Genomic DNA, 22,649 nt, shown 5'->3' with positions numbered 1-22,649 from the left:
AATATTTAGGGCTTGGCTGCAGCAACTTGTGTAGGCAGATACGAGCTGGAATTGAACTAGCAAAGTAGATTGACTACTGGCAGCTTCAATAAAGCTTCAAACCATGTTCACAGCACATCATCTACTTTGCTCTGCTGTGGTGGTGTTGTTGGCAGTCTCTGAGGTAGCTAGTTCAAAGCTAGATGAGTAATGTATCTGCAGGCTACAGTGTTGAGGTGCACAGAACTACAAACTGGATTCTCTAGAGGAGTTCTGCAAAGAATTACGCTAATTACACGCTTCGTGCTAGCAAAGACTTGCACCAGTAGCGACCCCATGTGCTGCTGCTGTTCCGGTTTGTAGTTATGATTGTTTCTTATCTTTCGCAAATAAAAATCTTCAACTCATGAGGCTTGTTTCTCCAGCACCGTGAATTAAAATGTGTATTGTGCAGTGATTTGTATTGTCAGTGTAAACAGTAAGCTGCTGTTGAGAGCAGCTGTACTTTCTTCAAGCAGCTCCTCAGTCTGGCCCCTTTTTCCTGTCACGCTCTTCTCTTTTCATATCCCTATGCATTCTTCCTTGATCTTGCCTGTCTGAGTCCCTTCCACATCTGTATTCTCATTTCTTGTACCTTCCTTGCTCATTCTTTCTCTTAGTAATTTCTTCTGTTGGCAGGAACACACTTGACTTTGCCCAGAGTCAGATGGATCTAGAGTCCCAGAGATGGAAAAGGGTGAGTTCTGGAAAAGATCAGTTCTGGATGCCCACAATGAAATATTTCAGAACACATCAGCGTTAGGGTGGCTGAAGTTCTCAAGTTGATTTTAGAGGTGTTTTTGGCTTTGTTAGACTGTCTTGTGCAAGGCCTAAAAGGAACTGAAAAATGTAGACATACAGTTGTATGGATCTACAGAGTTCTCCCCTAAGCAAGGAAAACAGCATTCACCCTTCCTGTTTATTAGCCCTGGGGGGCAGGGTGTTAATCTGACTTTGAGGGGTGGGAGAGTTGTTAGCTTGTTGAAATTTGTGCTGTCAAAAATCCTTATACAGGAAGTGAAAAGCCACTTCTGTTGTGGAGCTCATTTGTTCACTCTTGCTGGGAGGGGTTGGGATGGCAACAACTGAAAATAAGAATGTTCTCTCCGGTATTTGAGGCGAGTTGTTCATTTCACAGACAGTGGCAAGGAGAATGAAAAGGATATTGAGGAAACGGGGCACAGAGACAAGGTCTTAGTAAGAGGACATAGAGGCCCTCTTCAGATGACTAATAAAAACAGTCAATTTCCTAGTACTCCGATTTTTTTAAAGGAAAAACCCCCACTTGTTGGGGGTTTTCCTATAGAGGAGATATGAGGACATTTTATAATATTAAAGAAAGGGATCTAAAGCATAATCCATCCCTTGCACAGGATTCCTGGATTTTCTAGCTCATTTATGGATTATTTTGATGGTTCTAAGCCATGCAAATCATAAGGACCGTGGCTTGTTAGCCATGTTTCCGCAGTCTGTGAACTTAGCCTCCAAATAAGCTGACAGCTCTTCTGGAGAGAGCTGCTTCACATAGCAACCTCCTCTTGTGTTGGATTGTATTCACTGTTCTGTTCAGGGGTGAAAAGTCCTGTGTAGCAAGTGTTGGCCTAGCAGAATGAGCTCACACAAAAAGAGCAATATAGCTGCCCCCTTTCTTCCTTTCTGGAAAAGCAAGTGGATTTATGGCTGTTCTTGTGCGTGTAGTAAAGCTGGCACCACAACCCCTACTTTGTCAGCAGTAGGACAGTTAAGGGGAAGAAAAGCTTGGCGTGTAACCTTTGGTATGTTATTTATTATCACTTTGCAGCCCGCTGGAAAATGAACTTTAGAAAATTCTGAGCCGACGGTAACGGTGAACACTGGGAAAACCCGGGAATCAGCAAATCCATTGTGTTGTGCTGACAGAAAGATACTGTTACAACACACTTTAGCTGCCAACTTGCTGCAGTCACTCAATCCATCATGGTGGGCTGTTGGATCACAAGCCAGTGAAACTCAGCCTGGCGTGTTATTTTAGTCTTACATGGACTGTGAGATAAACGGGGCATGAACCGGCCCCCTGGCAGGGGGTCGACCCCTAGCGCCCTCATTAAAGTGCCAATCAAAAAGAGTAATGGAACAGGGAATTGGAAAGCTGGCTTCTTCAGCCTGTTACTACTCTCAGTCTGAGCAACTTTCACAAGCCAAGGGAAACATTTCTCTTCTGAATAGGAGCCAGACCTCCAGAAATACCTCCTCTTTGCTTGTCTCTCTGAGAGCAAGTGCTGAGGCTCTTCTGGGTGTCTCGTTTGCAGTGGAAACCTGTTGCTTGCTACTACTTGTTCAGTGCAGGTAGTGGGAAGAGGTGTTGCAGGAAGGGTGCAGATGCTTGTTCTGTGGAACGTGCAGGCACTGTGCCGTGCTTGCGTTGATCATCAGTCAGTCAGTGGCATGGTTTCCGTTGCAAATAATTGCTCATATTTCAGCATTTGTGCGTGAAAGATGCAGAGAAACCTGCTTTCTCTCCATAGCAGTTCAATTACCAATGTGAGTCTAGAAGGCTTGCTTGTGTGTGCAGGGTGCGAAAGTGGATTCTTGAGCGGTGTGGGGGTTATTTCAGACTTCCACAGGAATCCACAGCAAATAGATCCTGCAGTAATACCGTAATCTTTGGGTGAGTATACAGCTAAGGCTCAGGCACACATGCAGTGATAAGCTGCCTGTCTTTGATGGTTAGTATTTCAGATAGGCATGTGACCTCTGCTTTGGCAACAGATGCTCCAATTCTGAGTGCATCCAGTGCTGTGGGAATCTCTGTATGTCCTGTGATGCATTCTGGGTTTTGGGTGTATAAATACGTGTTCTTCTGCACGTCAACTTCCCTCTGGTGTGTGCTCGAAGGAGAGGGCAAAAAGGTAGCTACTGAAAAGAAAGAAAGGTGGGTGAAGGTCTGTGTGTTATGTGGGTTTGTCATTTGAAATCAGGAAGCTCAAAGCTGGGGAGTTAGCCCTTAAACCTGCTTACGAATGTCAGCTCTTGCTGTGATCTTGGTGTGATTATGAACTTGGCGGCTGTTTATTTTTGCTCACAACGTTTTATCAGCAGACAGTTTCTCCAGGTGGGTATTGGTTTGGTTTAAAAAGTTTTTTTTTTTTAATGGCTAGGATCAGCAGTTGGAATTGGTGTCAGTGAAGCAAAATGTTCAAGTAGTAACTAGTGTCATGTTACAGGACCTAAGAGTGAGCACTGCGAGTACAGATTCTCTTGCCGCAAAACTAACAAGGTGGTGAAATTTCAAGTTGACATACTATTGCATACTGAGGCTGGTACAGATTAGAGAAGCCCTTAAGAAGCATTAGAGGAAACTAATACAGGTAGCAAGTAAATAGCATGATTGGAGACCAGCTTTATACTGAGCTAAGTCAGAAAGAATAATTCTATCCATTTATATACAGTATTGTGTTCTTGTGTTCTGCATACACCTGTCTGAACTCAGGGTGCAAGGATGCTGTCTCTGCATAATTCTCTGAAGACTCATAGTGCAACTGCTGTTATACCACAAATAAAGACATATTCTAGCACAGAAGGTAGTGCTAAATACAGTCTTCACATTTCTGGGATGTTTACTTCAAATACTATTCCCTTCATACTTTGAGATTAAAAGAAATCCTGAAAAATTTATTGGCACACAAAGGAATATTCAAAGGGCCTAGAATTGCAGACTGGCAGAGGGAAAGGAAAACATCACTGGTGGTGTTCTCCGTGGTATTCGAGTTGCTGTGTCAGGGGCTTGATCCTACCAAAATAAGGCTGGGAGGGGAGTCTGGTCCTCCAAATGGTGGATTGCTCCCCCCGCCCCAAACTGTATGCAGGCGCAAATTTTTTGCCACATCATTATTTTGATACCCGGTGGTTTGTACTGCTGGTTGTCGATTGTTCGCCAGGGGCCTTGAAGCAACAGTCATTAGGAATGGTGAATCACATCTCAGGTCAAAGCAAATGTTTGCTGTTGCTGTGTCTGGAAGGTTGAGGGATAGTTGGTATGATAGATTTCTCTGTATTTGTTAAAATTTCTCTACAGCTGCAGCATCCAGGGGACTTTTTTTGTTGGCATTTTCAGTGTGCAGAAACAATTGTTCTGTAGCTCCCATCCACAATCCTTGACCTTTGGGTGACCCATCCATTTATCCAATTTGTAAATGCACATGAAAGCTGTTTACTTCTCTCATGGCCTTTTAGTCCTTTGAGTCAGACCAGAGTAGGACTGAGGTGCAAGGTTATTCTTATCCACCAAGAGAACTCTTTGTGCTGGGCACATTGCTTGGGCAATAGTGTGTCAGCTACAGCGGGGGAGGGACACTCAACAAAAAAAACCCCTTGTGATACTGGAGTCTGACTGCATCGAGGCAACAGAACTGTATAACAGGCCATTAATAGAATTGATATAATGCAGTAGGCATGCATCTCTTATGTAACTGCAGTTTGCTCCAAGATTATTTTTATTTCTATACTAGAATATGCTGTAGTTCTACTGAGGAAAATAGCAAAAAAAACTTTTTTCCCCAGTGTTTGTCAGTGGTTAATGAGTAACCTTTGTTATTCTTTTTGGCAAGCCTCCTTTCATATGATTAACACTGCAGTCTTTTTCTTACATCCATGAGACACGTGCAAAGCCAGTCACAGTGCGAGGACCCAGCCTTATGTACACATCTGGTGCTGTTTTTTCCTCACATTCTCCCACTTCAGAAAAATCTGCTGACAGAGAGCTATGAAGAGCATACGGTTCAAACTGATCTGTTCCCTCTGTTAATGAAACCTAGGTAACTTTATGGTATTACTGAGGCAGATGGCTTTACCCTGTCCTGATTGATTGCTTTTTTAAGGCTGTTGGAGCATTGGGCCAACTACCAGTAGGCTGTAATAAAGTTGAACTAATAACACAAGTGGGGAATTGGAAGTGTTTTGGTCCTAGCCCTACGTTTGATAAAACTAAGCATCATAACATATACTGATTAAGAGCCTACTATCAAGCCTGAATTTTACACAAGTCCGGACTGAAATCCAAAGCTCTGGGCATAGTTTTGATCCACCCCCACCCTGAAAAATAAGACTATGTGTTCCTTCTTTGTAAGAACCATACTTTTAAGAATAGAGGAGTTTGGAGTATGGCCATCACTTTTCAACATAAGTTAAAAAAAAAAAAGTATGAGTATGGATGTATATACATACATTTGGGTGGTGGTGGTGGTGGTGTATATATTAAAAAAGAAGTATATAAGCATACACACACACAGTGTTACTCTTTGTAAGAAACCAAGTTGTGTAAGTGGATTTTGAGCAACTGTTGACTTAATTAAAATGGTTTTTTTTGTTTGGTGTTTTTTGGTTTGTTTTTTTGTTTTGTTTTTTTTTTTTACTGTCTTTGCAGCAGCCTGTAACCTGAAGAGAGTATACTCCTCCAAATCTGCTTTTTCACAGTCAGGTACCAGAGGTGAAATCATTGTGATTAGCAAATAGAGGCACATTCTTCTCAGAAGAGAAGCAGAGCAAGCAAGGTTATTCCTAGAGGAGTCATCACCTAGTGGTTTGCACGCTGTAGAAAACGGGTCAGTACTAAGCTGTATTACAGAGAAAAAGAAGTTGTTAAAAAATACATATAGTTGGCCTAGGATCCTAGAAAGTGTAAGTATTCTATTGGTAAGAAAATACATAAATGCTGAAAACCAGCATGCAGTCTAGGAAATGGGATAGCAAATAGATCAAAACCACCTTGTCATAGGGAAATGTTATGATTATTTTTCTGTTTTGAGATGTGGACCATTTAGCCACTTAAATTCTCTCCACAAAAATGTAAGCACTGCACTTTTTTGGTAAACAGCATTCATGACAAGCTGTTCAGCTAGTAAGTATTATCTAGCTGATTTATTGGAAATCTAGTCAGGAGCAGAAGGAAGGGAAAGATGTTGGTCACATCTTGCACACTGTTTACCTCATTTCAGGCATACCTCATTTTGTATTTCCTGCTGCACTGCCTAGACTTTAGTTATAAATGGCTAAGTTTAAGTAGGTAACAGAATTGTTTATGATCTAGTAATGACTATAACAAAAAGTCTGCTTTCAGCCTGATCATACCATAGTAAGATACATAAGTACATGTAGAACCTCACCCCTGGTTTGAGTGAAGTATCTAAAAGTTAATGAACTTTTTTTTCCAGTTTGTTCTGTGACTTCAGAAAGTGATTAATTTCTCTTCTTCCAGAGACAGCAAGCAGGCGGACACCTTATCTTCTCATCCCACCTGTACTGTGCTAGATCCTGCTACCAGCTGAGGACCATCTCCAGGAATTACATTTGGTTACAAAAATCATCTGTTGGTGAGTGGTGTGGGGTTTGCCTCTTTTAGCAGCCGTATTATGCAGATGTTCCCTGTATCTTTATACTTCTGCATTACCAGCTTGTTTACCAGTAATACTGTTTCCTTAGCGAAAAGGTCTCTTAGTGGCCTTGTCACATTCCTGTTAGCAATGAGTGCATCATAGAGCTTAAACCAATATGATCCAAAATAGTAATTCTCTGTGTTTTGTTTGTTTTGTCAGATACAGGGCAGCAAACCAGAAGTTTGCAGCCACAGCTGTGGACTTAGGTCAGAACAGAAAGGACTTTTGTAGTTCTGCTTGTCCAGAATTGCTTCTAGAACAAAATGACATCGCCATCTGTGTTCTTCTGCATATCTTGCACATTAAAAACTTGCTTACCTAATGCAGCCACAAATCTGTCTCATTTTAGTGACAGCAGAACACATGGGTCTGGAAATATTAGGATGCATTTTTCCCCTATAAAATTATATTAATAGCTAAAGTGCTGTTTTTTTGGAAGTGTATTGTTTGACTTAACTCTGGCATTGTATAGCTTGGGTAGGTGACATGTACTGTGAGGTGCTACTATCGCACAGAAGCATTTAAATATCAGCCCTGCTGGTTATCTGATGTGTAAGCAAGACGCCTGAATTTTATTTTACAAGATGTGCTTTTTTCCTAAGTGTAAGTAACTTAGCATCTTGATTTCTCACTCTTAAATGACTTTTTGAAAATTAGACTATCATCTCAGACATAATTATCTCAGTGTCGGGGTCAGAGCAATGCAGTGTAAGTCTGGGTTTGACCTGCAGTGACAACCAACGTTCCAGGGGGTTGTCCAAGTTTTACCTCCAACATCAGAATTGTGTGATGTAAGAACAGTCTTGAGGGCTGTTCTGCCAGTCCAAGAGGCACATGTCTTAAGTTGGAGAATTACTCATTCCTGTCGTCTACAGTCATTTTCTATTCCTGCACATAATTAATGGTTTTGCAAGCAAGGGCACAGGAAGAGCGTGGGTGGAATAAATTTATTGCACTTCTCCAGAATTACTGTGAAATAACTCTTATGTCAATAATCTTTATTTTACATTTCTTCAGTAGCAACTCCAGCAACAAAACAAAGTTGGTCAGGGTAGGCAGAAAAGAAGTTGTACAGTTCCCAGCAAAATATAGGTAAAATCAAAGCTAATAGGCTGAAGCAAATTATTTCTACCTCAGCATATTACTGCATGGGCTATAGAATTTTTGAACTACTACCTGCATTGTTGATGTGTTGTTTAATCTTTATAAAAAGTTGTTCACCTTCACCCTCTAATAAAGACTCAAGCAGAGGCATGAAAAAGCATTGTCTTCCCTGAGTTGTACTGGTTAAGTGCTAAAGACAGTGAGCAGGGGGAGAAAGCTGTGTTACTGTTGTCTCTCATCAGTGAATTTTTTTCCTCCCCAGCTTCTGAAATTTGAAGAGTGAATCTACTTTCATTGCTGCAGCAGTCACACCTCCTCCAATGAAACCAGGCTAAGTGTGGTAAGCATACTGTCTTCATAAGGCTCATAATCTGAAGAACTGTGCAGAATTTGGTAAATAGCACTATTATGTTGTCTTGTCTGCTTACAGCTTGTGTTTGAGTTGTTAAGAATTTGAGTGAAAGCTGGAGACTTGCACTTACTCTCCCCATCCTCTGAAAACTATTTTTGAGTATGGCTCCTGGAATCTGAGTTATATTTATTCACTGAGTAATAATGTTAGTGGTGCCAACAGCAATAGGAAGTCCACAGTAAGAGTTCTGAAATTATATAAAAATAGTTGGGTTACAGCAATAAATAACATCATTTGCACTTTAAAAAAAAAAAAGTTCTGATTCAATTTATTTTGGAACGCTAAATGAGGCAATATGCTTCTTTCAGCTATGTCTGTACCTCACTCCTAGTAATCAGCACTGTGTACGTACCCTTAGGAGAAAACTTGGCCTTGCCTATAGATGAGTGAGCAACTTCAGCCACCGTACTCAAGAGGAGCATGGTATCAGGAATACTATGGTAACATACTGGAATAACCTCAGCCAGTTATGGTCCATGGTAGTCGTACACATCTAGGCTAGTAGGTACACTTTTCAAAGGTTTAAATAATGGTCTGTTTAATCATTATCAACAATCAACAGGTTAAGCATAGTCCAAAATAAACAAACACACAAATTAGATCAATTACCTACTGTGGCTCCCTGTGTTCAGATACCTCAAAGGGTGTACTATCAAACTACTTTTCAGGTGCTTGCATGTCAGCTCCTTGTATAATTGTTACAAAACTTAAGTATTCAAGCCATTCTCCTGTAAATTCTCAACAGAGAGCAGTGAACTACTTTTTATTTTCCTTCCCCATCTACTTACCATCTTTAGCAGCTAGATATTTGCTGCATTAAAAAAGAACTTTACAGGGGAGAGAAGCAGGGAGTCTTGGTAGCAGAGTCCAACACGACTGATGTTAAAGCACTGCTGAGCCAATGCACTTGTTGAATTCTACATTTTACTTAAAAATTATACAGAGAAATATACAAAAGTGATGCATTAAATCAGTTTCATTTGCGTAATGGATTGCATATGGATTTTGATTTCCAGTCACAGACCATACACACATCAACTGATACCATGTTTTCTCCTTATCCAATAATCCTCTGCCTTTCACTTTACAGGAGTTGAGAATTGGTTTAATTCTAACCTTCAGTTTAAAAATATTCCTGTATGCCTTTATGAAACGATATTAAAAGGTAAAGTAAGTTGATAGTAAAGCTATAGTGGGCTCCTTACTTTTAGTCAAAGGTTTATGAAGTAACGCTTCTAGAACATAGGTTATTCAGCAGTTTCAGTAAAGTTCTATATTCACACGTAAACCTTGCATGGCAAAATGCCGTAGTGCATGCAACCATTCAGCATGGTTGCTGAGCTATCTCAAGAGAGCAAACATGAAAATGAGATCTCCTAGTTTCTGTGAATAAAGGTATTTAAGTACACTCATTCCTCAATCTTCAGCTTGGTTAAAGTTGATGAGACAAACACTGATTTGATGTACAACATTTGAAAAAGCATGTTGTTTTTATTATTTCAAGAAGTTTAATTTTGAAGAGGTTGTCGTTAAGACAAATAATGCAGTGATTTCCTCTCCCCCCAGCATTTCCAGTGCTAGCAGAAGTCCACACTAACCCACCAGCTATACACGCTTACTCAGTCTGAGTGAAGGAAAGAACCTTAACTTGTTTTCCATTTCCAAGGCCGCTCACTTAACTTTAAAACCAACTTAGAAGCAGGGGCCTTCAGAGATGCAGACTTTGCTAGGTTTGAGTGCTGTATTCAGAACAGAATCAGCTGCTTGTTTTCTAATATTTTGAAAATGTAATTGAATTAGTGAGTCCTCACTGCAATATTTAACAGAATGCAATTATTTTTGTTAAAAACGAGGATGAAATTTCAGTGGAACACTAGGTATACCTACATTTAGCTGTACTAGTGATTTAAGAAAAAACCAAAACCAACCCCAACAAACAACCCCGAACAATGCACCCTGATCACAGTGTTAAAGCTGCAAAATACAGGATGTCTGTGCTCCAACAGCTACAATTAAATCCTAATTCTATTTATTTTTTTTAAACTTTTATCTACATTCCTGCACTGTGAAAAATCAGCTTTCTCAAGGAAAAAAAGAGAGAGAATGGCTAGGTTCAGGTAGTGCAGTGAGACTCAGTATAGCTCCTTTAATTTCTTTACACAGTAAACAGACTTCTGTTTATACCAACACCCCAGTCTGTACTTTCTTATTTACATGAAACGCTTTTACATATGTACATGCTAGCAAAATACAGGGATTCTCCCAGAACCAAATGCATTTCAGCTATATTTTTGTTATACAACTAATGCTTAAAAAAAAAAAAAAAAAAAAAAAGCCCACCTTACTTGTTTTCTTATGCACAATGATTCCATTTAGCTAAAAACTAAAATTATTTCCTTCCCACATAGTACTTTCTCTAGAACAGAATACCATTGGCTCCAGGCTGATACTTGCAATTCAGTCTGGCAGTAAGGAAGAGGTTTCAAGAGTCCAGCTCCAATTGTTCTTGATTTTCACTGAGTCTTAACATAAGCTGTTGTTCATAATAAAGGCTCTTTGCATAGTTTATTTCTTGAGATAGCTTTACTGCAAGAACTTCAGATTTCACTTTCACCTGCAAAAAGAAATGTGATTTTTCTTAATGTGGTACTGCTATCATCTAAAGCAGAATGTATTTATTTGTTATCACTTCACTAACTGAATGGATTAGTTTTGAAGATTCCTGTAAGGAACAGAAATGTTTCAGTGAAGATTTCTTCTCAGAACTGAGGCTGAAATAAAGAAGTAGTGAGAGGAGGAGGGACAGGTAAAGAGAGATAGGTATTTTAGGATGAGAACAGAAACATCTCACAATATTTGAAGTTACTTCCTTTGCTTCCCCTCCTACCTTTTATCTGGCTTATCTGTTCGGAATGTAAACTCACTTGGGTCAGGGGTGAGCTTATAACCTTGCCTGTAAAACAGATCCCCGAGCAACTACTGTAATGAAGCAAAAAAAAACCTGTAATGGGTTTTAGAAGTGAGAGTTCTGATAAACTTCTACATGCATGACAGAAATACTCTTTCCAATCTTAGATACCTTGCAGTAAAAAAAATACCATGTATAGGATGAGAAGACTAGAGTAAATAGACAGCAAAGTACTTAAGTTTCATGTATGCATTGTAAAGTTAAAAGCCTTTCTCAGGTAAATACACATTTCCTACTGTAACATTACTGCCTGCCAGAGTATTTTAGGTTTTGCCTTCAGCTTTTCTCAGGAGTTTAGGGAGCAAGTTCTATTGTCACCTAAACCTTTTCCGCAGCAGCTATTTTCACTGCTGACAGAACAAAGTTTTCACTGTTACGCAGCACAGGAAACGAAACACTAATGACTACAACACTTTCAGCACCAGGACACACATAAAGGGGAAAAGAATGAAACAATAGGTGCTAGATCCTTACCATCGGTTTTTGTTGTGATGGGCCTGGCATTGCTACACCACTACTTGTATTAACGGCTTTCTTCGTCAACTGTATATACACGTTCCCATGGTCTTTTGAAACAAGGCAGTGGTAGAGATCATCATACTTGACTTCTAGGAAGATGGCCTCACGATCTGTGTAATCACCACTCTTGAGGAAATAAACAGCTTTCGATGAAATGAGAACGCAATAGCTGTCTATGTTCTCCACTGCTATGAAGCTGCAAAAAAGAAAAAAAGAAAAATTATTCACTTGAAGCTAAAAATAGTAAACTAACAAATGTCTTCACCTGTTACGTTTTGAGTGACCTTTAGAAGTCTTTCAGAAAAATTAATAGTGTAACACATACAATTCATCTGTATTTAATTTAAACTGTTCTAAAAATTAAGCTGATGAAGTACCCTCTCACCCAGTTAAAAAAGATCATGCTGTAAATCAAATATTAGTGCTAAATGCCTGGCTTCTAGCTTTGGACATTAAAAGGGCATATAAAAATATCCTTTAACAAGGCTTAAAAAGAGTAATTTCCTTGTACTGGAACACCACAAGTCCTAATACTTGTTTAATTGTAAGTTCAGTTCCATTGCTGATATATGAAAGGTTTGCAGACATTTTTGACAAGAGCATTATCCTTCTACACACTGTAAACCTACTGTGCTTTCTTTTACTGCACACCTCCCTTGCCTTTGAAAACAAAAAGTTTAACCTGCTGCGTGGATCAGTAGCTAGAAAAGAGAAATTAGCTGTTTAACACAGGGGTGAAAGGTTAAGCAGCAAGCAGGTTTCCCCAGAGAGATTAGTCTGAGTGATGAATAGTAGAGGTAGAAAAGAATGAGTTAAGAATATTGAGAATTATGATGGCTTAAAAGGTTGATGGGTAAAAAATAGCAGTAAGGAATGCCAAAGTGAAGTAAGATATTTCACACAGAAATACTTCTCCCCCGCTTCTGATTTACTACTGAAATGAACCTCATTAGTGGGTTTTTTAAAATGCTGAAAAACTCAGAAAATTAAGTACAAAATCCTGTCTAAGAAAAGGTACTAAATAGAGTAATTATGCTCTGTTAACAACCAGCAGCAGTAGAAGCATATATGTAAAACTATGATTCTCAAGCTCTCAGGTGGGTTCGAAATTACTATTATCTGAACGATTGCTTGTACAAATGTGTCTGCTGGTGTCCTAATACATTCTGCAAAATACTCCACTGTCTTTGAAATCAAGGAAGATTGTCAGTCCTGAGAGTTTTTGGTAGATCAGAAAAGCTTACTGTCTCCAACACCACCGTCAGCTCTACCATTTAAGTAACACTTCGCACAAATACTCTGAGCTATATCCAAATAAACCCATAGCTATAAATGGAATTTTAATAACCAAAAATATTTCACGAGGTCAGATCACTGTTTCTTTTTGTGGTATAAAAGAACAGTTCCAGTAATTTTCTATTAATAGTCCTCTGAAAGATGGTATTCTGCACTGAACTTGTCTTTTCTCTGCCCTGTGCCTCCTAGCCGTGTCAGCTGACAAATGGTCTTGCTTCCGTAAGCTTGAGAAAGGCATACACGCTTACTCAAGTTAACATCTTACATTTTTGTTTAAGTGCTGAAAAGAGCACAGCCATCCTATAAAAAAAAAAAAAGGCCTGCAATGCACTTTGCCCAGCTCTAACCTTGGGTGAAACTACAGGATAGGATAATTGAATTGTGTTCCTTTAAGTAAAACAATTGGACAAAAATGTGTATTTCAGCTTAGGAGAACCTAGGTGAAAGACAATGTTAACAGTTACTGAAACTAGCAATTGCCCCTCAGTTTTCCATCAAAGTTCAAACACTTCAGGGTAAGGTTTGTCTTTGAAATAAGTTAATTAGGATGGAGAGGGATATTTTTATGAAGTGTCATAGAAAACAATTTTAAAATAGAGCAGCATTATAGCCTGCAGAATAATAGCCTTGTTGCTTAGAACAGGCACATAAAAGCAAGTACAGTATTTTACAGAGACCCTAGCTTTGACTCGGGTCAGACTTCCGCTAGAAGCGGAACCAGAGGAAACTTGCTGGCACACTGGCTTTCTTTGCTGCTTTTCCAGCGGGGAAAGAAGATTAGAAGGCAATTATCAGAAACCCCTAATACTGTAGCACTGTCCTTTGCAATTGAGAAGGTTTTGTACACCCACAAAAGCAGAACAGCTGTTTTCCTGATGTATGGTATTACAGCCTGCTGTATGGGGGCATCCATGGAGGGAACTGAAGGACTAAAAGCTACTGTAAAGTTCAGTGGAAGCAACTGGGTAATCGGACTACAGGTTTGCATTTTCTGCACAAGAACAACAGATTATATATCCTAATTTTCCATGCAAGATTTTTACTGGTGTCATGTATATATTTTGAGGAATGGAAACAGAGAACAGTGATTTAATGGTGAAGCAAAGAAACATTAGCTAATTTGTAGTTCAAGCTCTACGTTTTGTTCTAAGTTTGAGTCATGCATCACTACCCATTTTCTCTTGCCAAGTGTTACTTTCTTCTCAGTGTCTAGTTCTCAAAAATGGGTATTTAACCTTTTAAGATACTACTTGAAGATACTACTTTTTTTTTAGACCTGTACTTCTACACTATTAAAAAGATCTCAAATTAATAAAATGAAAAATTAAATGAAACATGATCCAGTAGAACAAAGTAGAAGCAACCAGATCTCTGGAGAATTTGTGGGTTTTTTAACAACATCAGGAAGTAATTACACAATATTTTCCAGAAGTGAAACAGTGAGCCTAACTGGAAAAAAATGTGGAAACATTTAGTTAGAACAGTAGAGCAAGGTATTAAACCCCCTTTTATGGATTTAACTCTGAAGGAAAATATGCAAATAATCAGGTCTTTAAATGTGTTTCTGATTATGATACTAGGATAAAAGTCAGAGGCATAATTTTGCACTTATTTTCCATGACAAGAAACACTGTTTTCTTGTTGAATGATGTTCCTAATGGTGAAAGTCACAGTGAATGAACAGTGTGACTTGATGACAAAAGCCCACTGATCTGCTTATGGGGTACACTTGGAAAAAGCTGAGAATATTTTGGTCACAAATTGCTCTTTCAATTCTCCCTATCTAAGGGCCAGACTGCATATGGATAAAGGCCCTTAAATGAGATGAAAATGGGATAACAAGAGCATAAGATCACAGGGCCACAAGCAAGTGGCAGAATACAAACTTCCTTACAGGCAACCGAGGGTAGATTCTAGAGTGGTACATGGCTTTCAGAGCCTGATCATTGACACTGGTGAAATTAAGATACCCTGCTGAATTGGTACCTCCCTCTACGAGCTTCACCATCAGCCATTTTAACTGCTTTGCCTTGGCAGGTACTCTTGATGGGTGATAGATGCAAAACACAGTATCTTACACTCTCCACAGAAAACAGCTGTTCAGGTAACTGGTAGAGATCAGGTTAAGTAATGAATTATGTCTTAAGACCCCAGTCCAACAAACTGACACTTCCTGTAGAATCATAGAATCATTTAGGTTGGAAAAGACCTTCAAGATCATTGAGTCCAACCATCAACCATGCCCACTAAACCATGTTCTGAAGTGCCTTGTCTACATGCTTTTTGAGTACCTCCAGGGGTGGTGACTCCACCACTTCCCTGGGCAGCCTGTTCCAATGCTTGACAACCCTTTCAGTAAAGAAAATTTTCCTAATATCCAACCTAAACTTCCCTTGCCGCAACTTGAGGCCATTTCCTCTCGTCCTGTCTTCAGCCACCTGACAGAAGAGACCAGCACCCACCTCACTACAACCCCCTTTCAGGTAGTTGTAGAGAGCGATAAGGTCTCCCCTCAGCCTCCTTTTCTCCAGGCTAAACAACCCCAGTTCCCTCAGCCGCTCCTCATAAGACTTGTGCTCTAGACCCTTCACCAGCTTCATTGCCCTTCTTTGGACACGCTCCAGCACCTCAATGGCTTTCTCATAGCGAGGGGCCCAAAACTGAATACAGTATTCAAGGTGTGGCCTCACCAGTGCTGAGTTTCAGGGGCAGAAACAAATGTACAGCTATCTTTCCATGCGTTCACTCTGCATGCATTTTTTTTTCATGCTCTCAAACCTGACCACTAGTAACATTTATACACTGTTTTCACTTGCTTTCATGAACCCATATCCAGGGCATTCAAACATAGATGTGCCTTTAGTGTACTACCCATTCAAATTATTCAGTATTGACTTTTCTGGAGAAAAATAAATTTTGCAGGTTATTTTGGTCATTAATTGTTAACAGCCATAGCTTAGAAATAACATGCACCACAGGCATCCAAGTTAGCTTCTCTCAAATCTAAACCAGAGCCACCTCAGAGTGCCTGTCAGTGGTGGTTCACATATTGCTGTCACGGAATCACTAGCCACTCCTGACGCTTTGGGCTGTGAGAAATGGAAGATAAGGGACAGATAAGGGAAGAGATACTAGTTCTGCCTGTATGGATGTTACAGAGGAAGATGACTACAGGCTTTAAACATGCACTTGTTTTATCAATGCACATGGAGGGTTGAACATGTATGTTAAATGGATTATTGATTACTTAGAAACTTACTAAGTTTTCATCTTTTGTAATGATTGAAGGCAATCAGGGACATTAATAGGAGCAGGAGTCAACAGACCAAGGCTCCAGTTCTTCCACAGCCTGTATGTGATGTGTGATCAATGGCAGTTAGCAACAAGTGAACCAAAGGAGCCCTGTGGCAGCTGCAATGATATTTGTCTATGGCCAGCAGACAGGCCACTTTGCAAGTCATGAGGTACTCATGCTGTGCTACTAATTGGTACCAAAAGAAAACAAACAAAATGTATGTTCATGCATGTATGTGTGTGTATGTAAAGCAGTTTTAGTCCCTCTTCCCCAAACATGAAGATACGATGGCAGCAAACAGAACTACTTAAAGTAACTGCTTAAGTCAGTACTCACAACTCATCTTGGATGTTGTCAGTCAGTTTGAACAGCTGTTCTTGTCCTTCCGCTTGACTTTCTAAATAGCGGGGCAAGAGCCCTTGAGGTCCTCTACAGCAGCGTGGCTTCCTCACTCTCTCTGCTTGTGTCCTACATGCAAAATAGATGCAGAAAAATAACTTAGTGCAACAGCAGCACTTTTCCTTCGACTTAAACCTGTCAGCACACAAAGTTTTATTTGAAGTATGAGGAGTGACAAAGCCTTTAAAAACACAAGGTCTTCACAAATACAGCATATAGATTCTCTAATACTTGCTCTGGAAGACATGGTGTCTGTTCATATGGTTTTACATGTCAAAGAAACATCTCCCAGTTTTCTTCTACAATTAAGGGGCAGTGTGCTAAACTAACAGGAAGAAGCAGCCTGAACTGAGGATACTGTCTGTGATTTTGGGATCTATTTACCAGCAGAGTTTTACTGATTTGACTGTTTCTTCTCACCTCTCTACAGAAAATAAGACTGCATCGACCTAGATAGAGCTCACATTGATCGACAGTGTCAGTAGTTCGAAAATTGAAGGGTTACAGAAATAGGAACACGCAGTTAAGACAAAAGAAAAATCCATGGTTAGATAAGTGTCTCCATAGTAAGATTTAGCATACTTTACCTTTCTTGAGTGTCTAATATAAAAAATAAAAAAGACACACACGTGTGGCCTAACAGACATCAGAGGTTGATACCGGCCACAGTGCTAAAGAACTGCATGCTTGGTTCCTCCCTTAGCAGTATTTTGTTAAAAAATAATATTCTGAATTCCGTTAAGCTTTTGGAACGCCCTACCCCTGAAGAATTGTGTTACAGGCTGCCTAGCCCTGCTTTATTCTCTGTCCTTTCCCAACAGCATCACTCTGGGTCTGCTGCATGCTTTTTGATATCTCTTTCAGGCTACTGCTGTTACTAATTTTCCAAGCCAAATACACCATTTGTGATTAGTGCTCTCCACTTCCCATCTTGACTCTTTGTAAAGATCCTGTACAATGAACTGCTTCGATCGTTTTTGATCAAAAGACAGGAAAAAAAATCCCATGTAACAACATGTTTTCTTTTTAAGCTGCTTGGCAATAGCACACAAGAGTACTTGCCTTCTAAGCTTTGCTTTCTGCAGATGTTTTCTCTGGAGCCTTGTTCCTCCGTTACCTTTCCCTTTCACCAGTCCTGTCCCAGACTTGAAACCCATGCACCCTTTTAAAATTCATCTTCCTTCAAGTCTTTGACACCCTTGCCTTTTAATGTTGACAGACATACTTTTTTTTTGCCCCTTCCCTTCTTGGCTGCACTAAATGTTACTAGAATAGAATCTCTTACATGTCATTCATGACTTAATAGCATCTTTGCTGCTCTCCCATTGGGTGACTGGCCTGTCAGTGTGCTTTGGCTATTGTTGCTCTATCTGGTATCAACAATGTATTTTGCATACAAGGTATAGAAGCCAAAGATACTTGCTTTCCAGCACAGCAGAGAAAAACATCAGCCAATTTATATTTTTAATACATGATGACTAGCTAGTAAGTTCTGATTTTGTTAATGAGATTATTACATCCCTGACCTGCATAACAAATTACTGAGGCTCAGAAGTACTGCTTGTCACTGCTTCTCTTTCAGAGAAACTTCAGAAGACAAAAAGCTCTTGACTTCACTTCAGCTGAACTATGGTTACGTGAAGATGGAAAGTCAGTTTGTCAGCAGGAAGGATCTAATGAAGAGTAGAAATTCTCCAACTAAAAGAATGCGAAACAGAGCAGGGGCTTAAGAAACCATAACAAATGTTATCGTTAAAAGTGCCAGTAAAATGTTAACAGTCAAATACTCAGTTTTACTTCTGCTCACAGATGTTCTCACTGCTTTACCTGTCCTGCTGCCCTGCTTTCGCTTTTGGTTAGACATTCATTAGTTAATTACAGTGTTACGCATCCAAGCTAAAAAATGCCAGTATGAAAATTGGAATTTGCTACATAAAGGTAGTTTGTTTTCCTCATCTGCAAAAAGTGCAATGTCTTAAAACTGTATTCTTCCATTGGTAGCATTTCTCCAAATCAGAATAACCTAAACACTTATACCTATATATGACTTAAAATTATTCCACTGAATAACAGCTGCATACAGCAGTTAGAACTTCACTATCAAGTACTATGACTCCGGAGCAAGTCACCTCTCCTGCCTGTTAGATTTTTTAGATATAAACAGGATTCATCTGTACCAGGTACAGTTGTATGACAGTATTGTTATCTTTCTGAACAAATAAGTGCCTGTTTTTACGTATTAGATTCTTACAAAGTAGTAAACAGAAGTATGCGTTTGTCTTCATGAAATGCAAAACGTTGAGGCAAAGTTCCAAAGAAATTAAAGGGTTCCAACCAGTGTAATTCACATCTTGCTGCTTGTCCTACTTCCTAACTTCCAAAAGCAGTAAAATGGCAAAATGTCACTTATCCAAGAAACCCCCATTGGCTGTTAAACCTCTCTACAGCACCCGTAGTTTAAAGAGTGAATGTCTGAAGCATAATGTAGTTTTTAATTAACTACTGGCCAATCAATAACTTTTTACTGAGACACCTTCCTGTTACGCATTCAGGAAAGTTAGATAACCATCCATATGGGAGCGAGCAACAACACTACATAATGGTTTTTACATTAACCATCTTTCAGATAAACATTCAACTGTGCTATTTTCTCTAATACTCTGTGGTACTGTGAGAAGAGGTATCTAAAGTATTGCAAGCAAGACTGCTGTAAAAATGAGGAAAGAATAGGGCCTTCTAATCAGACCTATTCCGTAGAAACATCAGTGAACACTGGGTTCTCATGTCTGGCTTAGAAGCAGGTCAGAGATAAAGTACTATTACTACAAAAGTACTAGGCACCACAATGAATTTCTGGAAGGCTTGGCAATTTCCAAGTTGTGGGTTCAGTTGTGGTTGGTTTTAGGCTTTGTTTTTGTTTTTAAATGGAGGAAGTACAGTCCTTACTGTCCTCACTGCTCCTCTGTGCTAAAACGTTCATCCTGGTTTTAAAAGATAATTCTCACCTCGGTGTTAAGAAGGTCAGCTGCTTTTCAACTAAGTGCCACTAGTGCTAGCATAAGTTGCACTGATTTAGTCCATCACCCCTTGGCAAACTGGTCTGTTTGGTCTGGACAGCTAAAAACATTCCACACGACTTGATTTTTTTAATCTAAAAATTCGTTCTACTGTCTCAAGTTACGTTCTGTAAATAATAAGCAACACTGATGAAATACAAAAAGCTGAAGATTTGTAAAGCAGAATCAACGGTGGTGTGCCCACATCTGTGTTACGTTAAACATGCACTCAACAGATTTGCTGATTCTTCTTTAATAAACACACAAAGGCAATACAAGACAGAAATGCCCTCACATCTACTAGTCACAGCAGGGAAGAGTGCTGCTGAATGAAGACACAAAGAGACTGGAAATGGTGTCAGAAGGTTGAGGCACACACTCCAGTTCTTCACTGTTCAGACAAAGCTGAACACTGGAGAATCTCATTTCAGATGACTGTATGCACACTAAAAACAGTTAACAGTGTTAATTGGTTGGCTTTTGCTTAACAGTTCACAGAATTCTTGTGAATCAGTTGACCAGTTTTAAGCCAGAAGTTTTGTAATCAAACAGATCACCAACCCACTGATGTAAGGAAGTTGTTCAGGTATGAGTGGTGATCATTACTTGCCAACTTACATTGAAAAAACTCTTGAAGAGACATGTGTTTTACAGAATAACTTATCCTTGTTCGTTCACTACATGTTCGCCGCTGTCAGGTTTACATTATCAGGTACATAGATGTGATTCTTGCTGAGGTGCATAAGTATACAGTGGTTTTGAGAACAGTAACTGTTACTTATCTTTGAGTGTCTTTTAGACTTAAAAAAATCTCCTTGAAGTGTACCTAGATTGCTTTCACAAAAACATTAAAAAAATAATCAGAAGGTATCAAACTTTGTACATCAACGGATGATAGTCTGTGAAAACAAAACATTGCACTTCTAAAATTATATACAAATTTACATCTTTCAGATTCCTCAGTATCACACCCAGAATAATTACTCAGAATAAAACAACTTTAGGAAATTTAGCAACTTCTCCTGATAGAAAAACAGCAACAAGGAAAAACCCTATGACTGACACAGTAACCACTACAACTTTTCATTTAAAATGTGTATCTGTGGAATTTCTCATCTGTCTTCTTGGTAAGTGAGCAGCACTCGCAACTACAAATCTGTTCCAAAAGCCCAACTCAAGTATGTGCACAGATTTTGATCTATAATGGGAAGAGTGCAAGGCCACCCCAATTCCTGCACAGACACACCAGTGCAAGGGGATGCAATTCTGGCATCCGAAACCAGTATGTAATGGAGGAGGCTCTTCACAGAGACTTCACCTGCTGTACTGCCTGCCTGTCACCAAAACCCCAGGTCCATTCTCGCTGACAAACACTGGCGTGCAAATTAGCCATGTAAGTCCTCCAGAGAGATCTCTCTGGCCACAGGGCTCTCCCCCGCACTCTCAAGTAACAATTCTCTTCAGCTAGACCTAGTTCTTGCTGCCAAAACTTCCAGCAACTGTCATCAGCGTGTCGCATTCATAAAGGTGTTCCAATTTAACAACCTCATCATTCCAACCCATTTAAAGCAGTAACTTACTGGTTCTGGTATAGCTCAAATTCTGTCAGTGTTTCCATTGTAAACTTGTTTTTTCAGGTTTGCATAAAGTTTATTGATAAAAGTCTGCTCTGGGCTGTAACTTGGCACACTGACTTTCAGCCTGGGAACAATTTTTACCCCCCTTGAAATAATTATAAAACAACCTTAGTTCAAACAAAGGAAAATTGGCAGGTAATATAAGCCTATGAAACAATTCAATTGCTGCTAGTATTTTGAAGAAATAATATCAAACCTGTTACTTACTTGGCTCTGGAAAAAGTCTGCTTCATAAATACAGGGCTTTGTCTAAAGGAGGCTTTAGTGCATTTCAGACGTTAAGAAGTGACCTAATCTGATAAATTCAAGGAGGAATAGCCTTACATATTCTATCATAAAATATGCCACAACTAAAATTACCCGCTAGAGTTGCTCAAGTTCAATACTGAATTGCACCTGCAGCCTTCCGTAAGTATCATCATCCCACACACCTAATTTCCACAAAACACAGAACGAAGACAGTACTTGGCTCATAGACATGTAATGGGAGGACACAGTGTAAAGCATACCCCAAAGTGCTGGAATGAATTAAATGCTAAATAAACAATGTATCCCTTAGAAATTAACCTAAAAGTTCAGCCATCACAGCAACAACCTACAGATGATGCAGTCGTACCACAGGATCATAAGGATTAACAAATCAAAACAAACATATGCCATTTCTGATATGGTCTGTATTTTGTATCGCACCTTTGCAAAATACTAAAAATCCACTATTTCCATGATTCTTTCCTCACTGATGTAACTTTGAACTTTGTTTCAAATGTTGAACCCTTGCAATAAGCAGGAATGTCCCTTGGCATTTACTGAGCATAAAGGGACAGACAGCATTATTTTTCATGTGCTAGTTCTCTGCGTCTGAGAAGATTAAATGACTTGGGCCTAATTTCAGAAAAATCTATGGCAATCTAGATTTCATGTTCCGTTGTGACTCTACTGGCAGAAGGTAATGCTGTGTTTCAAAGGGTAAGTACAGTTGCCTCCTTCCCAGTGTTGGCCTTTGGGGGTGCAGTTCCCAACAGGCAGATAATTTTTTGAAGACTGGATGCCTGAACCCAGAGATCTGGCACAGCTCTGTGATGGAATTCATTCACCGATTCAGAGACAGATGCTTTTAAGGTGTGTTAAAAATGCACACACAGTGCAGTCAGTCTGAGTGTTGGATTTGGCATTAGAATGTCTCAGTTAGATGCAAGAATGTGTAAAATCATGAGCCAGACAGCTCCCTGCTGACTGCATATCTGAGGAAGCTTATATGCACCGTTTATTCCAGCAAATGCATGGAATATATTGTGCTTGTTAAATGTGTTCCCAAAATGCTAGTTTCAGGCAGAAACATGCAAATAAATGGTGCCTAGGGTTAAAACCTCCCACTTACAGTCAAATCCCTCCTCTTTTGAGGGATCTACCAGCTCAGATGCTGCAGACCTTTATCTGACCCAGTATACTTCTAGGAGAACTACAGCATGCTGAAGAAGCAACCGTTTATCATGTAGGCCATTCCTACCAACTTCTTGGAGATGTAGCTCTTCTCC

The 22,649-nt window shown here is 39.6% G+C and overlaps 1 protein-coding gene across 6 annotated transcripts in view; it reads right to left on the bottom strand.

Annotated features, from left to right (window-relative positions):
• Positions 1-9,415: 9,415 nt before the first annotated feature.
• The window catches only part of VPS13D (vacuolar protein sorting 13 homolog D), a 109,623-nt gene continuing 96,389 nt past the window's right edge, over positions 9,416-22,649 (bottom strand). For all 6 annotated transcript variants that reach the window (XM_052792983.1, XM_052792987.1, XM_052792984.1 and 3 more), the window contains 3 exons: positions 16,359-16,490; positions 11,387-11,627; positions 9,416-10,558 (listed from right to left, as the gene is read on the bottom strand). In XM_052792983.1, coding sequence (XP_052648943.1) covers positions 10,427-10,558; positions 11,387-11,627; positions 16,359-16,490 — 505 coding nt within the window. In that variant the 3' untranslated portion in view covers positions 9,416-10,426. The remainder of the gene's footprint in view (positions 10,559-11,386; positions 11,628-16,358; positions 16,491-22,649) is intronic.

This window comes from Harpia harpyja, chromosome 7 (genome assembly GCF_026419915.1).
Source record: "Harpia harpyja isolate bHarHar1 chromosome 7, bHarHar1 primary haplotype, whole genome shotgun sequence".
Classification (NCBI taxonomy): domain Eukaryota; kingdom Metazoa; phylum Chordata; class Aves; order Accipitriformes; family Accipitridae; genus Harpia; species Harpia harpyja.
This window is presented reverse-complemented; position numbering and strand designations above follow the sequence as displayed.